Source organism: Prionailurus bengalensis, chromosome E3 (genome assembly GCF_016509475.1).
Source record: "Prionailurus bengalensis isolate Pbe53 chromosome E3, Fcat_Pben_1.1_paternal_pri, whole genome shotgun sequence".
In the NCBI taxonomy this organism is placed as follows: domain Eukaryota; kingdom Metazoa; phylum Chordata; class Mammalia; order Carnivora; family Felidae; genus Prionailurus; species Prionailurus bengalensis.
Genome location: NC_057357.1, coordinates 22,877,881 through 22,899,463, shown reverse-complemented (window position 1 = coordinate 22,899,463; position 21,583 = coordinate 22,877,881). Strand labels below are relative to the sequence as shown.

The following is a 21,583-nucleotide window of genomic DNA, read 5'->3' as shown; positions in this document are numbered from 1 at the left end:
TCGGAGCTTTGGGAAGTCCTCATGAGATTGGGTAGTAAATGGTCGCCCGCCCATGTGATGGAGTAAGATGCAGTTGTGGAACTAGAATGGGGTCGTTCTCTGCGTATTGAGATGGAATGGGCCCCCAGATGTCTTCGTTTGGGAAAAAACATGAGTGGATTCTGCAGGTTAGCGATGCTTTTCAACATGTGAATCTTCTGGGGAGCTTTTTAAGTGTGCCTGTCCTCAGCCTCTCCCCCCACACCCCTTACTACTCCCCAATTAATTAGACTCTCTGGAGGTGGGACCTGAGCACTGATCGGTTTCCAGAACCCCAGGCCACTCAGTGTACAGCCAGGGCTGAGAACCGTGGTGTAGAATTGTATCATATGGGGAAAACCAAAGGGCCATAGATTAAAAAGACCAAAAAGGAGATCCAGAATGTCTCACTCCATTTATGGGTGTAGACTCATGTGCTCACGCAGAGAATATTTCTAGAAGGACGCACAAGAAACTGGAGAGACTAGTTCCCTCTGATAATGGAGTAAAGTAGTGATTCTCGACCGTATGCTCATCTGCAGTGTTTGAATTTGAAACCATAAGCTGGCATACTGTTGCAAAAGGAAATCTGACTGCACACAGGACTGGGAGGCGGCCCTCTGAGCTCATGCGGCTTGACTGTTGGGGCCAGCCGCCTATGGATCCGTACGAACTGCCCCACTGCTCCTGGCCGCAGCTGCTTGCCTCTTGACTCAGCCATGGTGAGCGATGTCTGAATGTGAGAATGACCAAAGAGCCCATTCATTCATTCATTCATTCATCCATTCGTTGTTAATGCATTCATTCATATTTTTACTAAGAATTAGACGGGAGGCAGGCACACTCCAGGCACATTAATCTGGTCTCATTCTCATAATCCTGTATGAAGTAGGTGGTCTTATTCCTATTGTGTGGTTGAGGATATTTTAGCTCAGAGATAATATGTAACCAACGTGAGTCAGGATGACCCACAAAAGCGGAGCTCGTAAACTGGAGAGACTCGATGTCTTTGGGTGGGTCGTGCAGAGCTTTAAAAAAAATCCTATCTGGCTGTGCTGGGCTGGTGACCCCAGGGCTGCTGTTGGATGGAGTGTCTCTGGGATGGGTATGCGTTCTCCACTTCAGTTCAGCCACCTTCCTCTGCTGGATTGCACTGGCTTGCTTCACTTAGTCACAAGGGCTAGTCTCAGTAGGCATTTGAGTTTGTAACCCCTGTTTTAAAGTAAGTAGGATGAGCCACCCATTGTCCCGTGGGGCTCCTGAGTTGAGTTATCATGTGGCATGTGTCATTTCTATTCCAATCTGGCTTTCAATATGCCGGCGGGAGCTCCTCTGCCTTGAGTTTCCTTTGTGGATTGCATATGATGGTCTGCTGGCATGGATATGTTTGTGGAACAAATTTGCACAGTAGGGGGTGAGGAAAACGCGTTATGGAAAGGGAGAGTCATCTAGCCTGGGCAGGAGTGTGAGGCACAGGAGTCAGAGGAGGCAAGACTAAAGTTATACTGTGGTTATACTGTCAATGGATGCCAAGCTACAGAATTCGAACTTTGTTCTTAGGCCAGTGCTGTCCAATAAGACTTTCTATGATGAGTTTCTGTGATGATTAAGCACTTACAATAGTTGAGTGTCCAATATGGTAGTTTCTAGCCACTTAAGATTAAGCACTTGCAATAGTGTGGTTAGTGTGAATGTGAAACTCAATTTTATTTATTGTATTTACCTAGTTAAAAAAATTTTTTTTAACATTTATTTATTATTGAGAGACAGAGAGGCACAGAGTGTGAGCAGGGGAGGGGTAGAGAGAGGGGGAGACACAGAATCCCAAGCAGGCTCCGGGCTCTGAGCTGTCAGCACAGAGCCCGACGTGGGGCTCGAACTCACAAACTGTGAGATCATGACCTGAGCCGAAGTCAGTCGCCCAACCAACTGGGCCACCCAGGCACCCCTTATTTACCTAGTTTTTAAATAAGTTTTTAAAACTTTATTTATTTTGAGAGAGAATGTGTGCGAGAGAGTGCAAGTGGGGGGAGGGGCAGAGAGAGCGAGCGAGTGAGAGAGAGAGAGAGAGAGAGAGAGAGAGAATCCCAAGCAGGCTCCGCACTGTCAGCACAGAGTCTGATGTGGGGCTTGATCTCATGAACCGTGAGATCCTGACCTGAGCTGAAATCAAGAGTCGGATGCTTAACCGACTGAGCCACCCAGGTGCCCCTGAGGACCTCAATCTTAAATTTTACCTAAAATGAATTTAAATAAGCATGGCCCCATGTGGCTAGTGGCTGCCATTGGTCACTGCAGCTTTAGGCAGTAGGCAGCTAGTGAGTGTGTCACAGCAGGGAAAGGATATAAAGAGTGAGTTTCCAGAGCATGAATTTTTAAAGAGTGTGTAGGCTGCATGGGGTGGAGGGGAGTAGGTAGGAATCTTATCGATGATACTTAGTATCTGTTTGGCACTTACTGTGTCCATACACTGTGCCAAGGTTAATTCATAAGCCTAATAACAACTCTGTCAGAAAAGTACTCTTATTGTTTCTGTTTTATAGACTGGGAACCCGAGACACGGCAAGGTCAATGGACTTATTCAAGGTCACAGAGCTAATAAATAGTGGCACCTGCTGTAGGATCCAGGCAGCTTGGCTACAGAGCTTGTCCCATGAACCCCTGTAACCTGGAAGGAAGTAAAATAAACCTTCCTTGAGAGCTTTTGCTTTGTGCCCTCCTGCTGCACATTTGTACATGACATCTCATTTAGAAATCATGGCTGTCGTGTGACATTGGTGGCCGCAGCTCCTTTGCAGTTCTGGAAAACCTTGGCTCGTAGGGATACGGTATCAAGGTGGACTCGTCCATTTCTGGGGAGACCAGGCTTCGTGGCAAGATTGCGCGTCTGAGTTGCTGGGGGCAGTTAGGGTGGAATCAGTGGGGAATGTACAAGAGGATATGGTATAAAAGATGTTGCGAAGGAAGATTCAGTAAGATTTAGCAACTGACTGGATGGCGGGGGTGAGGAAAGCGGGGGAGGATTTCTTCTGGAACAGTGAGATAGATGACAAACACAAAAGCAGTGACACCGTGTTAGTTGAGTGTGGGCTCTAGAGGAAGACAAACCTGGTTGCTCGTACAAGAAGTGCCACTGACTAGCTGGACGCCCTTGGACACATCGTTTCTCTCTAAGCATTAGCACCTCTGTCAACACAATGCAGGTCAAAACGTCTTCCTCACAGGGCTGTGATGAGGCTCGGGTGAAATCACGGATGTGAAATCCCTCTGTGGACTCAAGTAGTGTGACCGTGTGGGTCAGTCTTCTGAATGCCAGGGGGCCAGGCGTTGGGTGCAAACCGTGCCTTTGATTGTGGAGATGGTTTGGGAAAACATACGGGGGAGCCCTGCCTCATCTTGGACACTAGGCAGAGTTTCATGCCTGTGATTTGGCTTTGACCCGGGAGGAAAAAGGGGTCCTCCCCAGTCATTGCAAAGCAAGATACGAGGACTGGTGGTTCCAACTCCAGTGTCCCTGTCCATCCAACACTTTGTGTGTGTTGTCTCATTTAAGCTTCAAAACAGCATGCTGGGAGTAGATACTCTTATTGTTCCCATTTTGGAGACAAGAAACTGAGGCCCAGAGAGGTATAGTGGTTGGAGTAATGGCTTCAGCGTATAGGTGGTAAATGAAGGTTCAAACCAAGGTCCAGCAGAGCCCCGAGTAACTCTTGGCAGAAGACAGGATTTTCTCTCTTGCAAGCCAGCTGTTTGGAAGCTGAGACAGGTGAGGGCTGAGGAAACAGCTGAGGGCCCTTCTCTTCTCCCTCCACAGACAGCTGCGATTAGCCCTGGAATTTCTGTCTCGGGCAGATGTTGCAGGATTCGGGGACAAAGATTACTTCCAGGGATGTCAATTTGCCACTAGAGATCCCAGTGAGAATGAGGTAGAAGGAGAGAATCAACTCCGAAAGGAAAAAATGAAATGTTGATAACTTGATTCAGACCCCTTTGGATGCAATGAATAAATACATTATAGTGGTTAGAATTGGGAATTTAGGGGTGGGGTGCAGTGTGAAATGAAGTCAGGATCCCAGTGTGTTCTTGGGACAGATGCTCCAGAGAAGTACCCTGGGCTTTTGACTAAGGTCTTCTGCTTCTGGGATCAACCAGTAGCTGGGATATTGTTTTCCTATCGTTGCTGTAGCAAGTTACTGCAAACATACTGGCTTATTACAACACAGATTCATAATCTTACAGTTCTGGAGGTTAGGAGTCTGAAATGGGTCTTATGGGGCTAAAATCCAGGTGTCAGCAGGGCTGAGTTCCTTCTGGACGCTCCAGGGGCAATCTGTTCCATGCCTTTTCTATCTGCTGGAGGCCACCCACATTCCTTGGCTCGTGTTCCTTCCCAGCAGTGACATCACTCCAAACTCCGCTTCTGCTGTCACATCTCCTCCTCTGACTCTGACCCTCCTGCCCCCAGCTGGTAAGGACCCTTGTGATTACATTGGTCCCACCAGTATAGTCCAAGATAACTTGCCATCTCAAGATCCTTAATTTAATCACATCTGCAACGTCTGTTTTTCCACCAAAGGTAACATTCACAAGTTCCACAGATTAGGACATGGACGTTTTTGGTGAGAGTTGGAGGAAGGCATTATTCTACCTGCAGAGCTGGCCTGTGACCTTCACGATCTTACATGTAAAAAGGGAGGGGTGGAGGTGGATAGAGCTGGGACCTTTCATCTCATTCCCTACTAGAGCTGAGTCCTAATTTTCCCTTTTAGGTCATGCATGCATTCTTCCACCTGACCCTTGGACAGTTTCGTTGCTCACCTGGCCCCCAGGCATTTGAGTTTGAGACTCCATTGTATAGTCCTAGTGAAGCATGGCTACAGGCTGGATTCTGAGGGCTGAGGGCTGTGGGCTGCAGGCTTTTAACTTCTGCAGAGCAAGGAGCTGTTGAATAAACCATGAAGGATCTAGGAATTCTTGGCTCTTACCAAGTACCTGTTTGAAAGTAGGACCTGGTGTGTGTTTCACAGCTCAGTAAATGTTGTCTCTTTTTAAAGAAAAACTGATTTTACCCTGAATTTGCCAAACAGAAATGAGGGGGTGTTTATTTGTATCACAAAAGGATTTAGTTTGTTTCTTTAAATAGCCAGCCTTACTACTTTTCTTTATAGTGTTTTAGCTAATGGGGAATTTGATTTACACAACTTCCAGAAACGCATTGTGTAAAGGAGGTGCCTGTACCAGAAGCTCATCGATGTTCCAGTATGTTCCCAGCTTCTCCATGGAGTAGGCTGGAGTGTAGTCAAGTCACTTGGCACATTGATTCTAGCTTGGTGGCAATGGATTATTTCTGTGGTCAGTTGGAAGGCTCCCTTAAAGAGACCTTGACAATGGCCACTGTACTTCTATTCCTGTTCATAGTGGTGGACTGTGGAAGGCCTGCCAGAGCTCCGTGTTACCAAGAGGTTGGTTGATTGGGCTTTCTTTTTCTTCTGTGGCTGATGGTAATTCGTTCTTTTTTTTCGTTGATTCACAAAACACTGGTTTACTAAGTATCGCTTATGTGCCAGGAATTGGAGCAGACACTAGGAAAGTAGAGATGAATCCTGCACCCTGCCCCCTTAAAGAGACTAAGGATGAATAAGATTTTAACTGAGATTTTAGATGTTTTGAAGAAAGATTCTAGACCACAGTGACTACTTGTAAATGGCGGTGGTGGGGAAGAACTTCTCTAAACAGTTCTGGGTTGAAATTAGAACCGAAAGAGACCACTTAGTAACTTAAAAATGGCAACTCAGTATAAAACATACAATGCCACCAAAGCTGTACTTGAAAGGGAAGTTTTAGCTTTAAAATCTTTAATTAAAAAAAAATTTAGTGTTTGTTTATTGAGATAGAGACAGAGAGACAGAGCATGAACAGGGGAGGGGCAGAGAGAGAGGGAGACACAGAATCTGAAGCAGGCTTCAGGCTCTGAGCTGTCAACACAGGGCCTGATGTGGGGCTTGAACTCTCAGACCGTGAGGTCATGACCTGAGCTGAAGTCAGACGCTTAATTGACTGAGTCACTCAGGTGCCCCTAATTTTTTTTTAAGTTTATCTATTTGTTATTTCTGAGAGAGAGAGAGAGAGAGAGAGAGAGAGCGAGCACTAGCAGGGGAGGAGAAGAGAGAGGGGGAGGGGACGTGGAATCTGAAACAGGATCCAGGCTCTGAGCTGTCAGCACAGAGCCTGATGTGGGGCTCCACCCCACAAACTGAGAGATAATGACCTGATCCGAAGTTGGATGCTCAACCAACTGAGCCTCCCAGGCACCCAAAAATCTTGAATTTTTAATGAAGAAGAATGGGAATAAATTAACTGAGCTGTTCATTCAAGAAGCTTGAGAAAGAACTATAAATAATAGCAGCAGACATTTGATGAATACTCCTGATATCCTTCGCACAGTTCTGAGCATGTATTAACTGACTTAATTCTGACAACACCCTTGTAATATAGTTGCTGTTATTATCACCGTCATTTTCCAGAGAAGAAACTGAGGCCTAGGGAGATAAGATAATGTGCCCAGGATCCACACCTCACCACCTGACTCCAGAATTCATCCTCCTAACTAGGAAGTAATGCAATAACAAATATGGATAAGTAGTACAATTAAAATAAGCAGGGCAATAAAAATAAAAGTAGCAATGAATAACGTAGAAAAAAAAAAGCAGTTGAATTGAGAAACATATCCATGATTTGCATCTCTAATGGTAGAAAAATCAAATAGACAATGAATGGGACAAATCTCTGGAAAAAATAAAAAGAGAAACTACCTAAAAATACAATGTGAAGAAAGAATGAGAAGGTGCATATTATCATCCCAGATGAGCAGACACAGTGGACATACACTGAGGAGAACACTATGGACAGTTCCCAAGGGAAGTATAAATTCTAAGAATTAGTTTGAGAAGAGAGTAAGGGAGAGGTAAAGCTGCTAAAAGTTCAGAATGGGCAGGGCTGTCTGTTTTCATCCCCTTTTTTCCACGTTATTCTGAAAGTTACAAACGTGGAAATATGAGAAGGAGGGGGAAAGATAAGGAAAGAAAAGAGGTGTATCTATCAGAGAGGAAAAAAATATTATTAATGGGTCTAATATGTTTCTTTTTCTAGAAACCTCAAAGAAAGCAAGTGAAACCCAGAAAAAAACTATTAAGAGTTTAAAAAATGCTTACAAAATAAATATATTGTTTCTCTATTTGTAAACCATCACCAGTTGGAAAATAAAATGGAAAAAAATGTCCAAATCACAATTGCGTAAAAAAAGGTTCCCTCAACTCATACTAAATGAGAAATGTGTAGGACCTGTGGAGAAAATTGAAGACTTCATTAAATGACACAAAGTCAGATTTTAACAAGGGGACACCCTATTCCTGATAGAAAGACTCATTGTTTGTAGAAGTGTCAGCTCTCTTGACACTTTTCTAAATTTGAGACAATTTCAAACAAAGTTCCAGTGAATATTTCTTTGTGGGAGGTGGTTAACTAAATACAATTCCAATAAGAATTCCATTGGTATTTTTAAAAGCTTGGTAAACTGATTCTAAAGTTCACTTGGAAGAATAAACACGCAGTGATTGCCAAGAAAATGTTGGATGTAAGGATAATGAGAGACGACTTGCCCTGCCGAGATGTAACATATTATAAAGCTACTATAATTAAAACTCACCCTGCTGTGCTCTAAGACACACCAGTGGAAGAGAACAGAAGGTCCAGAGACAGACCCCAGTGTATAGGAAGGGATGGATTATTCAATGAAACACATTGGGACAACTGATCACCTATTTGGACAAAAAAAAAAAAAAAAAAGGCAAAGTAGATTCCCATGCACATCGGGTGCCAAGAAATTACAGATGGATTAAAGAATTTGAAGTGTAAGTCATTCTATACAGGAGTAAAAAAAGAAAAGAATATAATATTTATATGAAATTTGGGCGTGTGGGAGGGCCCTTTCAAGTGTAGTTGGATTGAGTTTTCTTTGTCCAGTTTTTTCTTTCAGTAGTCTGAAAATTATATGTAATATTTCTATTCTTGTTCCTAATTGTTAGCACATATATTCAAGCTTACAGTGTCTTATATGTGCCTTCTCAGTATCCATAACCTCTTGAGGAATAAGACAAGACTCTTTGCACATCTCAGTGTTACAGCCCTTCTCCCACCCCCATTTCTTATGACTTAGAGTCTTCCTCCTCCTCACTCCCTTTGTGTGTGTGTGTTTTAAAGATTAAAAAAAAACTAATCTCTACACCCAATGTGCGGCTTGAACTTAACAACCCTGAGGTCAAGAGTGGTGTGCTTTACCAACTGAGTGGACCAGGCGGCCCTCCCTCTTTGTTTTTGTTCTTTCTTTCACTACTGTTTCTTATGCCTCTTTTCATTCATTTTTTGGTGGGGTTATTGTTTTGTGGGGTGTATATACTCTAGTACTCCTTTTGTGGGAAGTAAATTTTCTAGGTCCCTGTATTTGGAAATGTCTTTATTTTGAACCTTCATTTGAATGCCATTTTGGCTTCGTATGAGGTTTTCAGTTGAAATGAATTTTCCTAAGCCTTTGAAGATACTGCTCTATCATATTCACGAATTCAGAATTGCAGATGAGAAATCGGATGTCAAAATTATTTTGGTTCCTTTTTTGGTAGTCTTCCCCCTTCTCTCTTCCTGCCCCTGCTGGACATGTTGGAATGATCCCAGATGCTGTCACTCTCAGTCTTTTCTTCCTTTATACATACTGATGCTTGCTTGATTGTTTCTTTCAAATTAATGACGCAAATTCTTCTTAATCTTTAGGGAATTTTCTTTTTCTATTTTCTTTGATTGCACTTTTACCATTCTCTCTGTTCTCTCTTGAACATCCATTTAGATGGATATTAAAATGTTTGGATCTATCCTCCATGTTTGTATCATTTCTTCTATGCCTTCCCACACCTTTTGTTGAATTCTGGGGCAGTCCCTCAATTTAGACTTCCAGTGTGCTAAATTCTTCTTTAGCCGTGTCCATTCAGCTATCACCCCAACCCCTGAGTTTCCAATTCTGGCAATAATATTTTTCATTCCCTGACCTGTGTTTTTCTTTGACTCTTGGTTTTGTTTCTTTGACTCAGAGCCTGGAGCCTGCTTCGGATTCTGTGTGTGTCTCTCTCTGCCCCTCCCTTGTTCATGCTCTGTCTCTCTCTGTCTCAAAAATAAATAAAACATTAAAAAAAAAATTAAAGTAGACTGCTTAGTATAATGAATCCTCATGTGTCCATCATTCAGGTTCAAATAATGATTAGTCATGACTAATTTTTTTCCCCATCTATAACCCTTCCCTCTCTATCTCCTTCCTGTCATGCTTAATTATTTTAATTAAATCATTTTATCCATAGAGATTTCAGGATGTAGCCTCAAAGATGAGGATTCTTTAACAAAAAAATAACCACATCAAAAGTTTTTTAATCCCCTGTCCATAGCAGTAATTCCCTCTTATCATCACAAAGTGAATGTATCCATTTTCCTGATTATTTCATTATTGTCCAGACTAGTAACTTATTTAAACTGGGATCTAAACAGCGTCTACATATTGCATTTAGTTGATAGATTTCTTAAATCTCTTTGAATATATAAGTTGCTTCTCCGCCCTACTCTTTACTTCTTACAGTTTTTTTTTTCTTTTGGAACAGTTTTAATTTTTTTTTTCTAATGCTTATTTATTTTTGAGAGACAAAGTGCGAGCAAGGAGGGGCAGAGACAGAGGGAGACACAGAATCCGAAGCAGGTGCAACAGTTTTAAATATACAGAAAACTTGGTAAGAAAGTACAGAGAGTTCTGGGGCGCTCGGGTGGCTCAGTTGGTTGAACGTCCAACTCTTGATTTCCGCTCAGATCGCGATCCCAGGGTCATGAGACTGAGCCCTGTGCTGGGCTCCGTGCTGAGTGGAGCCTGCTTAAGATTGTCTCTCTTTCTCCCTCTGTCCCTCTCCCCTGCTTGCATGCTCTCTCTCTAAAATAAAAAATAAAAAAATTAAGAAAGTACAGAGAGTTCCCATATGCTTCCTCAACCCTATCCCCCCTCAGTTTCTCTATTATCAACATCTTGCAAATGAGATCAGTCAGACAGAGAAAGGTAAATACAGTATAATCTCACTTAGATGTGGAATCTTAAAAACAAAAACAAAAACCAAGTTCATAGACACAGAGAACAATTTGGTTGGTGCCAGAGGCAGGGGATGGAGGTGGTCAAAAGAACTAAGTTCTGGGCATGTCATGTACTGTGTGGTGATTACAGTTAATAGCACTATATTGTATATTTGAAAGTTACTGGGAGAGAAGATCTTAAAAGATCTCATCACAAGAAAAAATTGGTAACAATGTGGGGTGATGGATGTTAACTAGGCATTTGGGTGATTACTTTGTAGTATATACAAACATTGAATCGTTATTTTGTACACTGAAATTAATAATAATGTTACATGTCAATTATATCTCAATTAAAATAACAAAAGGCCTTAAGGTATCGTTACGAGTATCAAACAAAGTAATATATGTAAAGCACTTAAAAAAAATCTGTCAGCAGTGTGGTACATTTGTTACAATTGATGAGCTGCTGTGGGTACACTGTTAGTAACTAAAAGCACAGTGTATATTAGGTTTCCCACTTTGTGTTGTACATTCCATAAGTGTCCCCACCCCTACAGTATCCTGCAGAAGAGCTTAACTTTTCTAAAAGTCTCTCCTGTCCTCTTTGCAACTACTTTGTTGAAGAAACCATTTGGTTGTCTTGTAGTTTTTCTACAATGTTGTATATTAAAACAATTTTTCCTGTGGGGCGCCTGGGTGGCTCAGTCCGTTAAGTGTCCAACTTCCTCTCAGGTCAGGATCTTGCAGTTTGTGAGTTCGAGCCCCACATGGGGCTGTGTGCTGACGGCTGAGAGCCTGGTGCCTGCTTCTGATTCTGTGTCTCCCTCTCCCTCTGCCCCTCCCCCGTGTGCTCTCTTTCTCTCAAAAATAAATAAAAATTAAAAAAATTTCTTTCCTCATTGCCTCCCTGTGATGTCATTTAATATGTGTCTCTGTCACTTGTATTTTCTGTAAATCGGTAGTTGGATCCAAATGCTTGAACTGATTCAGGCTTGATTATTTTGGCCAGAGTACTTGGGTAGGTGGTGAGTACCTCATGGTAACTTTCACCAATAGGCAGGCCGAGTCTTTTTGTGATGTTAACAGCCACTGGCAATTGTTGCCCAGGTTCACTGTATCACTAGGGATAGTCTTGAGCTTTCCTGGCCTGTTTCATTCGCTGAGAATATTCCTGGGAAAGATTCTGAGCTGGTTCCTGCAGTGTGGCATGCGTCCTCCAGGAAGCCACAGTTTGGAGTTTGTAAAGGTAGATTTGAAACACACCAACAAAAATCAGTTAAAAAATTTTTTTTATTTTAGAGAGAGAGAGTGTGTGAGTGGGGGAGAGGGGAGAGGGAGAGAAAGAATCTTAAGCAGGCTTCACGATCAATCCCATGACCCTGCAATGGTGACCTGAGCTGAAATCAAGAGTTGGACGCTCAACCAACTGAGCCACCCAGGTGCCGCCCAAATCAGTTTTATTTTGTATACAGCCTCTGACTGCCCCTTCCCCCGAGTGTGTAATTCCCAGATAGTGGAGCCATATCATAGATGCATTTAACTCATACAAGTTCAAATATAGGTATGCATGTATTTGGTTACAAACTACTGTAGTAACAATGTGAACATTGTGGCTTTTTCTTCCACTCTTGCACTTACAGTTGGCATTGCTTCTGGGTGAGCGGGGTCACGGGTCTGCCATTTCTGCTTACTTTGTTTTTCTGCACGGCCCTTCCTCTTACGCATGTCAGTCTCTGAGTGTGATTCTCGTGTTTAAAGATATGTATTTCTTATGCATTCTGGATCTAAACATGAGCTGACGGCATCTTGTGGTGCCCAATCTAAGAGATCACATTCTGTTTCAAAACCAGCGCAAGACCAGACAGCTTAAGTGATCTTTGGGGAGGGGGAGGGGTGTCATTTTGAGCGGTTGTGATCTCTTGAACCCCTAGTTTAACACTTCTGCAAGATGCGGCAGGAGGGTACCCAAGGGTTTGGCTTCAAAAAAAGGGTAAGGTGTGGAAGCTGATGTCATTGTTTATTTTGGTGTAAAAGCCTTTGCTTTTTGAGAAGTCAGGTTTAATGATCTCTTCCCCCTTTTCCCTCTCTCCCCCCTCTCCACTTCCCTTCCTCCCTTCCTCCTACCCTTATTTTGTCTTTTGCAGTCTGCTGTTTCGTCGTGCACAAGCGGTGCCATGAATTTGTCACTTTCTCCTGCCCAGGCGCTGACAAAGGTCCAGCCTCTGATGTAAGTAATGGGGCGTTGGTCACCTGTCACCTCTCTCAGCCCATAGTCGGTGCCTCCTTTTGGGTAAATAGGAGTATGCTTAGACGCCCCCCACCAAAAAAAAAAAAAGTTGGACTTTTTTTTTTTAACGTTTATTTATTTTTGAGACAGAGAGAGACAGAGCATGAGCATGGGAGGGGCAGAGAGAGAGGAAGACACAGAATCTGAAGCAGACTCCAGGCTCTGAGCTGTCAGCACAGAGCCGACACGGGGCTCAAACTCACAAACCGTGAGATCGTGACCTGAGCTGAAGTTGGACACTTAACTGACTGAGCCACCCAGGTGCCCCCCAAAAAGTTGGACTGTTCTTATTCCAAGGCATGAGGTGGTCCCTTCAGCCTCTGAGACATTTTTCATTTTAGCAGAAAGGATAAAACAAAGCATTTTGGGAGTGGGGTGTGACTTCCTAGGAAGCCAGCTAGTTCCCCTCTTATGGTTTTGCTAAATGTCTTCATCTTTGGGGGGGGCAGGGCATGGAGACTGGTGGTCAGATGCTAGATTGTTCCCACTACTGTAAAAATGTTGTCAGGACGGTACCTTACGATGCACTTTATAGAAGTTTGTGAGGGGATTCCTGATACCAGGGCCCAAGAATTAGGAGGAAAGGAGTTTACCCTGCTATGTGTGTCCCAAAGTCTGGCTATTATTGGTGGGGCAGGGGGTCCTGCTGGGTAAAACAGGCAAATAACTTTTATTTTAATCATTATGAACTTATTTTAATATAGATTAGAAAAATGTGTCTGGTAGTGGTTTTTGAATTTACGGTAGGGATGTAAAATTTCCTACCTAAATAAAGGTATTTAGGTTAAACAAAAGATAAGTTGATTTAAGGAAACTTAATAGTGAATGACTGTATGAGCCCTATAAGGATATGACAAAAGCCTTTGTGGGGGGAGCCTTTGTGGCTCAGTTGGTTGAGTGGCCGACTTTAGCTCACGTCATGGTCACACAGTTTGTGGGTTCGAACCCTGCATCGGGCTCTGTGCTGGCAGCTCGGAGCCTGGAGCCTGCTACGGATTCTGTGTCTCCCTCTCTCTCTGCCCCTCCCCACCCACGCTCTGTCTCTGTCTCTGTCTCTGTCTCTCTCTCTATCAAAATAAATAAACATTAACAAATAAAGCCTTGGGGCTTTGGGGCCCAAAGCTTGGGGTACACCGTCGAAAGCCTACTCAACAGCTGTTCATAGCCCTCCCTGTGTTCTTTCTGGCAGATGTCAGCTATCATGCCAAAAGCTGAAAATGCCTGATACTTGCCTCTCAAGCTCCCTTGTAGTTAGTGAGTGCCCAGGTGATCCTGTTCTGCTCAGTGGGACCCTTGGGGGAGGCCTTCTAGGAAGGACTTTCTGATAAGAGCAGACATCCCTTCCTTTTTCCTGTTGGGGACTTTTGTGGGAGCATATAATGTACGGAGTTGTGGCAGCACCTTTGGGTTAATGAGGGAGATGCACTCATCCCGAGTCGGGGAGAAGAGTGGAAGGAACCTGGGTCATTGATGACACCGGTGAGCTGCAGAGCCAACTCTGAGTTCTCTTCTGCCCGGAGTGCGTATGTGAGATGAGGAACTCCTCTTAGTAAAGTCTCATTGTTAGGGGGCGTTCTTTTCCATGCAGCTGAACACGCCTTGGTGGGACTGTGCAGCACGCACACTCTTCCTTTGGCCCAGTAATGAACTGCATCCCCTGTGTGTGGCTACTACCCCTGCCTCTCTTACTTCGTTCCTGCTTTGGTTCACCTTCCTGGGATTTCCCCCAGTGGCATTGTCTTCGTTACTGGGTCGGTCCTTACCCACTTAGACCTGACAGCTGATGGCTGGCCAGTCGTGAGTGGTGACTACCTTCTGTCATTGCATTTGTCGACCAGGGTTGGCCTTCTGTAAGTGGTCATCTGCCGTTTTGCTGCAAATCAGGGGCGTAACTGTCGCCACAGCAACATGAACACTCTAGAGCTTGTGGTGACAGTTCCTTTGCTCGGAAACTGTGGTCCTTGGGTTTAAGAACTCCAAAAGTTCACCGTGAAACAACCAAGACTTCTCTGCAGAGAGGAAGATGGGCCCGTTCGTCACGTTCTCTTACATCACGCTTCCTGGCCCTTTTAATGCAATTCCTTCTCTCGTTCCCCAGGATAATAAGCAGGGAAGTTTGGGGGTTCATCCTAGCTCCATTAGGCAGCTCTGAATGTTCATGCAGCCCAAGGCTTCAGTCTCACGCAGCAGCCAAGAGGATGATGTTTCCTGTATCTTGGCTCTATCTATCGACTTTTTTTCCTGTTGCCTAAGACAGAAACTCAGCTCAGACTGGTTTATGTGGAAAGGGAAACTTTTGGTCCCCGAAGCTGAAAAGCTCAAGGGTAGAGAGACTGGCTTCAGACACCACCAGAAGGAGGTCCTCAGGACCTTTCTCCCTTTCTTGGCTAAGCTTCCTGTCTTGGTACCTGTTTTAGAAAGGCTTTTCTCCTAAGGGAGCGTGAGGACTGAGATACCTATGGTCTTATGTCTTATCGATGCTGCAGTTCAAATGACAAAGGCTGAAGTCTCATTGTGCCATGGGTTACCTGTAGCCGGAAGGATGCTGACTGGCCAGGTCTGGTCATGTGCCTACTGCTGGTGTGGAGGCTCCATTGGCCACTTGGTGATCTGAGTGCTGGGGAGGTGTGGTCCCTCAGAGGAGAACTGGAGAAGAGGGATTGTGTACTGGTTAAAATCTAGACTGTGGATGGAGCCAGCATTCCTAGGCTCAGAAATGGTGACCTTGGGCAACGTAAAGTACTTACATCTCTTTGTGCCTGAGATTCCTCAGCTGAAAGGTGGATAAAATGATACTCTTGTTATGAGTATCCAGTGTGTATATTTATCTGTAGAAGTGTCTGATACATAGCAAGCGCTATATGTGTGAAGATGATGATGGCGGGTGGTAATGAATAACAGTGAATATATGCTGGGCGGGCAGCAAGGACAGATGGCCACCAAGTGATTCTGAAGGACTCACAGTCCCCCTGCCTGCCATTTGGCAGTCCTTCCTAGGGGCATGCAAGCTCCCTAAGTGGTAGGAGACCCCTGTGCGTATGAATGGAGCAGTGCAGCCATTCATTGCTTTGGGTGTGGGGATGGCAGACAGTACTCCCTGCAGCTAGCATGCATAGGATTTGGCAGCCTACTTGGAATGATTCTATCTCTGGACATAGTTCCAAGAAGGTCAGTTGGCACTAAGGATGATAAATCGGTCCAGACTCCTGAACTGGCTTGACTCAGTTCATTGACCTTTTCCCATCTGTGGCTGGAGACATGATTAAAGATCTGGTCACACCTGCTCGCCAACCTGGCCAGGCTCTCTTTTGGCTGCCTGTAAGAGCCATGCAGTTAGGGAGGGATGCCCTCCTCCTGTGTGACCTTGGAGGACCTGGTGTGCAGCAAGCTCATGGAGCAGACAAGCACAGTCTCCATCTATGCAAAGGGATGTGCTAGGCTCCTTCATTCTTCTACCCCTTTGCTACTCTAACCCCAGTCTGAGCCAGGAAGTATTCTGCATATTAGTAGAACTTTGTGTAGTTGGCATTCTTCTACAGATAGCTCCACATTATGGCCGACTAGGCTAACCTGAGGAAACTTGACAAACAGGCTCTGTCCCAGTGACTTTAGTTGCCGATCCAACCATTCAGCGCAAATGGGAAGAGACAATATAATAGGCATCCGCCAGTGGGGGACCTGAAAATATGGCAGTTTCTGGGTGTTACCTCTGGTCATCTGCAGGCATGGTCTTGGTCCCTCCTCATTGGAAGCCCTCGATCCTGTGGTCTCTTGGATTTTGTAGAGAGGTCCATAAGCATTACATATGACATTATAGTTACCCAGCACTTAGAATACTAACCACATACACAGCCTCCCAGGAGATCTTCTTAGAACAAGAAAAGAGGACTTGTCTCTTGGGGCTGGAACTATGGTGAGTCAAGTGAGGTACTTGTCCTGGGCACAAAATGTAAAGGGTTCTTGCCAGTGTCTCTGGATATCTGATGATCTAGGATGGCCCCACTCACATGACTGGCAGTGAGCAGGTTGTCAGCCTGGGTTCCTTGGTTCTCCTCCACATAACCTCTCATCCCCCAGGTAACTAGCTCCGGCTTGTTCACATGGTGGTTTCAGGGTTCCAAGAAGAGCAAGAGAGCATGCCCCAACACATAGGTGCTTTTTCAGCCTGCGCATCATGTTTGATAATGTCCTGCTAAACAAAGTAGTTTCACGGCCAAGCCCAGATTCAAGTGGGAAAGGAATAGACTCCACTCTTCATGGGGGTGGTGGGGGAAGGATCTCTGGTCAGTCTACTCAGATCCCATTGACCCAAGAGGCCACCACAGAACAGAATTCCTGGAAACCATCACACTGGACTTCGTAAAAGATCCACAGATCTCAGTGTGGTTCAGAGAGTCATAGACAACCTCATACGGGAATGCATCTCATTTTTTCTCTGCCCCAGGTTTCTATAGGATTTAACCATCTCCAGCTACAAATGGGAAGCTAGGTAATTTATTGATCATGTCTGGAGACAATGGTGGTTAGGACTGTGGACTCTATAGGCAGACCTATTAGAGTCTAGGTCCTGACTCTGCAAGTCATTTGGGGAACTTGGGTGTCTCATTTTCCTTTTCTGTGTCTTAGTTTCCTTATCCGTAAACTAGGATATTAGTACCAACCACATGGGTTTGTTGTAATGATTTTTTTAAAATCCTTAAAATGAAAAGGGGTTAACAACAAACACAGTAGCATTAATAACAAATGGACTAAAAAGCCATTGCATGAAAGTGCTTAGCACACTGCCCGCCACACGGTGAGCCCTTGGGTACAAGTAGCTAAGGGCATTTCGATTGCTCTGTCTACCCCCTAATCATGAATGCACTGATAATTCTGTACCGTGCTCCACCCAGAGCATGCCCTTATGAGGTAATTGCTGTCTCCATTTCCATTACTTGACATAAAACCTCAAAGTCTGGAGTGCGATGCTGAGAAAAGCCTGGACTTTGGAGCCAGAAAACCTTGGTGTCGAATTTCAATGCTGCCATTTACTTACTGTGCCAGTGATCTTGGGAAAATAATTTAAGTTCTGTAGTCCTTAGTTCATATCTTTAAAATGGGGAAAATAATACCTAAATCATCGTTCCTTTTTGGTGAATATTCAGTGAGACTTGAGCCACATCCAGAATAGTGTCTGGCACAAAAAAGGCACTGAACAAATGGTTTCTGAATTATTATTAATACCTGGGTGAGTCTCTCCTACTCAAGAAGGGATGCCAGTTACCTTCTGACCTGTCAAGGAATAATAGCCAATGATAATAACTAATTTTGTTGAGCAGGGGCTCTCTGCCAGGCAGTACAGAAGTTACGAAAGGATTCTGTAGGTTTGTCTAAAGACACTTTCTTCAACATTTTATGGTTTTAGCAATGATTTCTTATTCTTTAGAGTCAAGATGCTGAATAAAAGCCGTTGCTATGTCCTATATCTTCCTGATTACATCACTGGATCAGGGCAGTTAAGGACGATGCACACTAATATTGCATATATCCTTTTGTGTTTTTATTTTATTTTTTAAAAAAGTTTATTTATTTTCTTTAGTAATCTCTACACCCAGTGTGGGGCTTGAACTCATGACCCTGAGATCAAGAGTTACGTGCTCTACCAACTGAGCCAGCCAGGTACCCCTGCTTTTGTGTTTTTGAATCCGGTCTTTATGAAGAAATATATTAAACATGATAAATCATGAGCTAAATGTTAAAGATTTAATAAAAGGAAAATAGAAGATTTAAAAAGAATGTATATATTAAAAAGAATGTGTATATATATTATATATATAATGTATGAATATGTATAAAAATGTGTTTGAAAATCTGGTTGAAATGGACGATTTTCTAGGAAATTCTAACTTGCCAATTTTGTCTCAAGAAGAAATTGGAAACCAGAATAGGCAAGTAACCAAAAAAGAAATGAGAACATTGCCCAAGAAACTTTTCTTCTCCCAGAATAATAGGCTTCGTGGGTAAATGCTCTTGAGAGGAACGAAGGATTTCTGTACATTTTAAACTATATCAGGTTACAGAGAAAAAGTAAAGCTTCACAATTTTTTTTAATTGAAAGTAGAGAAACCCTACTGAAATTAGCAATAGGAAAACAGATTGGCTCGTGGGAAGGACATAGGGAATGGAATAAGCTCCAGGGACAAGGGCCTCAGATACTTTAAACTGAGACCCTGATACTTGCAAGGTGAATTCTCCTTATCACCTGTATCAGTTAGCTTTGCTGTGTAACAAACCACTCCAAAATTTAGTAGCTTGAAGCAACAATCCCTTATTATCTTTCATGATTCTCTGGGCTACTTGGATGATCTTCTGATCTGAGTCTATTCAGCTGTTCTTTGCTGGGCTCTGTCGAGTGTCATTGTCAGACAGTTACTTGGCTGGTGCTGGATCACCTAGGATAGCCTCACTAACATGACCGCCAGTTGGCAGCCTGTTGGCATGGGTGCTTTGTTTCTCTTCCATGTGGTCTCTTTTCCTCCAGTAGGCTAGCCTAGGCACATTTACACACTGGCCTAGGGTTTCAAGCACGGCAAGAGAGGGAATCCCCAAAGCATAGGTGTTTTTTAAGCCTTCCTTTGTGGCACACCGGTTATGGCTAAGACCAGAATCAGGGGTGAGAAATAGACCTCACCTCTGAAGAGGAGGAGCTACAAAGTTATACTGCCAGGATGCATACAGGAATGGACGAGTCGTGGCCATTTTGCATTCTGCCGCAGTGGCCCTCATCTGTGCCAGCTCTCTTATTTGCCCTCTGGATCCACTCTGCTTTCTCCCTGAGAGACTGACCTGTAAGGAATGCATCACTGGGGGTTGCCTTTCTACCCTCCTGGTTGAGCTCAGCCAGAGGGACCAGTAGATTGGAAAGTGAGGGGAGAGTGAGCTGGGTATTTAACATGGGGTCATCTTGTCTCTACCCTTTGACTAAGGTTACTCCTCCAAAGGCAGTCTTCTCTACATAATTCTCTCCTTGGGCTCCAGGAGCTACTCTTTGCCCTTGTCCCTTTGCTCTCACTAGCCCCCAGTTACTGCAGTATCCCCTGTGGCTTCCCAGCACCATGCCCACATCTTTGCAAGTGGTCCTTTTATGAAACTCTCTTAAGCTCTCTTAATTTGGGTATGACATCTGTTCCCTGCTGGGACTCTGACTGGTTTGTCCTTGCCTCATTTGCTCTTATTGTAGATAGGGCATGTCTATGTCTATCAACCTAATGATAATCAACCCTGTGGGAAGATGGAGACCCAGGGGAAGAAGTGGGCTTTCTCTTGCTGCATTTATAATCAGTCTTGGGGAAGAGTTCTGATTGGTTGATAGTCTGTTGTTGGGAGAATGAGCTCTTACACTTATCAGGCCTGGATCATGTGACATCCCTGTGGCTCTGAGAGCAGAGTCTGTTATAAGAAGAAGGGTCGGGAAACTTGGATGGGCTGACAAAATCAGTAACTACCACATGTTATTATTATAAGCTAGCTTGATCACAATTATCAACATAACCTAATAAAGTTGGCAAAAAAAGTAAACTATACATTGTGTGCCAACTATAATTAAAAAAGAAAACTATAGGGGTGCCTGGGTGGCTCAGTTGGTTAAGCATCTGAATTCAGCTCAGGTCATGATCTCGCAGTTTGTGAGATGATCTCGCTGTCTGAGCTGACAGCTTGGAGCCTGGAGCCTGCTTCAGATTCTGTGTCTCCCTCTCTCTCTGCCCCTCCCCCTGCTCTCTCTCTCTCTCTCTCTCTCTCTCTCAAAAACACATAAACATTAAAAAAAATTTTTTTTAAAAAGTAAACTATAGGGGCCCCTGGGTAGCTCAGTCAGTTAAATGTTCGACTCTTGGTTTTGCCTTAGGTCATGATCTCATGGTTTGTGGGATCGAGCCCCTGCATCAGGCTCTGCACTGACAGCATGGAGCCTGCTTGGGATTCTCTCTCTCTCCCTTTCTCTGCCCTTCCGTTGTTCGTGTGCTCATGCACTCTCTCTCTGGCTCTGTCTCTCTCTCTCTCTATCAAAATAAATAAATAAACTTTAAAAAAGTAAACCATAGTCAATGACAAATCTAGATTAACAAATGCTAAATAAGCTATTTAATTGTTGGAATAGACGTATTGGTTCAAATAGACTATTTATTTATTTATTTATTTATTTTAATGTCTATTTTTTGAGAGAGAGAGAGAAGCCAGGGAGGGGCAGAGAGAGAGGGAGAGAAATCCCAAGCAGGCTCCACACTGTCAGCGCAGAGTCCAACATGGAGCTTGAACTCACAAAGTGTGAGTTCTTGACCTGAGTCATAGACTTTTTTTTAATGTGGAAGAAACAATTTAGAAATTAAAATATAGGAACAAAGACAAAAGTAAGCCAGCAAGGAATTACGAATTCTGAAAAGTATATATACTAAGATGGTAGAAGTGATAGCAGATAGTATCAGTTATCTAATAAATGTAAATGGATTGAAATTCTCTGCTAAAAGGTAAAGACTATCAGATTGGATAAACAATGTATAATTCTAAGCAATGTATAAGAGAAACGTAAAGCATAGGTTGAAAACAAAATGGGAAGGGGGCCCTGGGTGGCTCAGTCGGTTAAGCGTTTGACTCGATTTTGGCTCAGGTCCTATCTCATGGTTCATGAGTTCGAGCTCTGCATCGGGCTCTGTGCTGACAGTGTGGCTCCTGCTTGGGATTCCCTCTCCCCCTTTCTCCCTGCCCCTCTCCTGCTTGCATGAGTGCCTGCTCTTTCTCTCTCAGAATAAATAAACATTTTTAAAAAAGGAATCACCTGTCCTCTTAAATATAAATAAAATGGGCAAAGATATACTGCAAAAACATACATAAATATAAAACACGGTCTTAGTAATAATGTCAAAAGAAAGAGGACTCAAGCCGCAAGCATAAACAAGAGGAAGAGGAGGAAAAACGTACCCTAATATATTACTGATGAGTGTGTAAATCAGTATAATCCTTCTCAAGAGAAAATTACCCACATGTATCAAAAGACTTAATGACTTTTCTTTGACCTAATAATTACTAAGCCTAATCCTTTGTACCTAAGATTTACAATTTTAGAAATTTTTGCTGAGGAATTGCTTAAGG

General features: G+C 43.6%; 1 protein-coding gene across 3 annotated transcripts in view; it reads left to right on the top strand.

The window, feature by feature from the left end:
* PRKCB (protein kinase C beta) overlaps positions 1-21,583 on the top strand; it is a 329,538-nt gene that overhangs the window by 120,622 nt on the left and 187,333 nt on the right. For all 3 annotated transcript variants that reach the window (XM_043560272.1, XM_043560271.1, XM_043560273.1), the window contains one exon: positions 12,315-12,397. In XM_043560272.1, the coding sequence (XP_043416207.1) occupies positions 12,315-12,397 (83 nt within the window). The remainder of the gene's footprint in view (positions 1-12,314; positions 12,398-21,583) is intronic.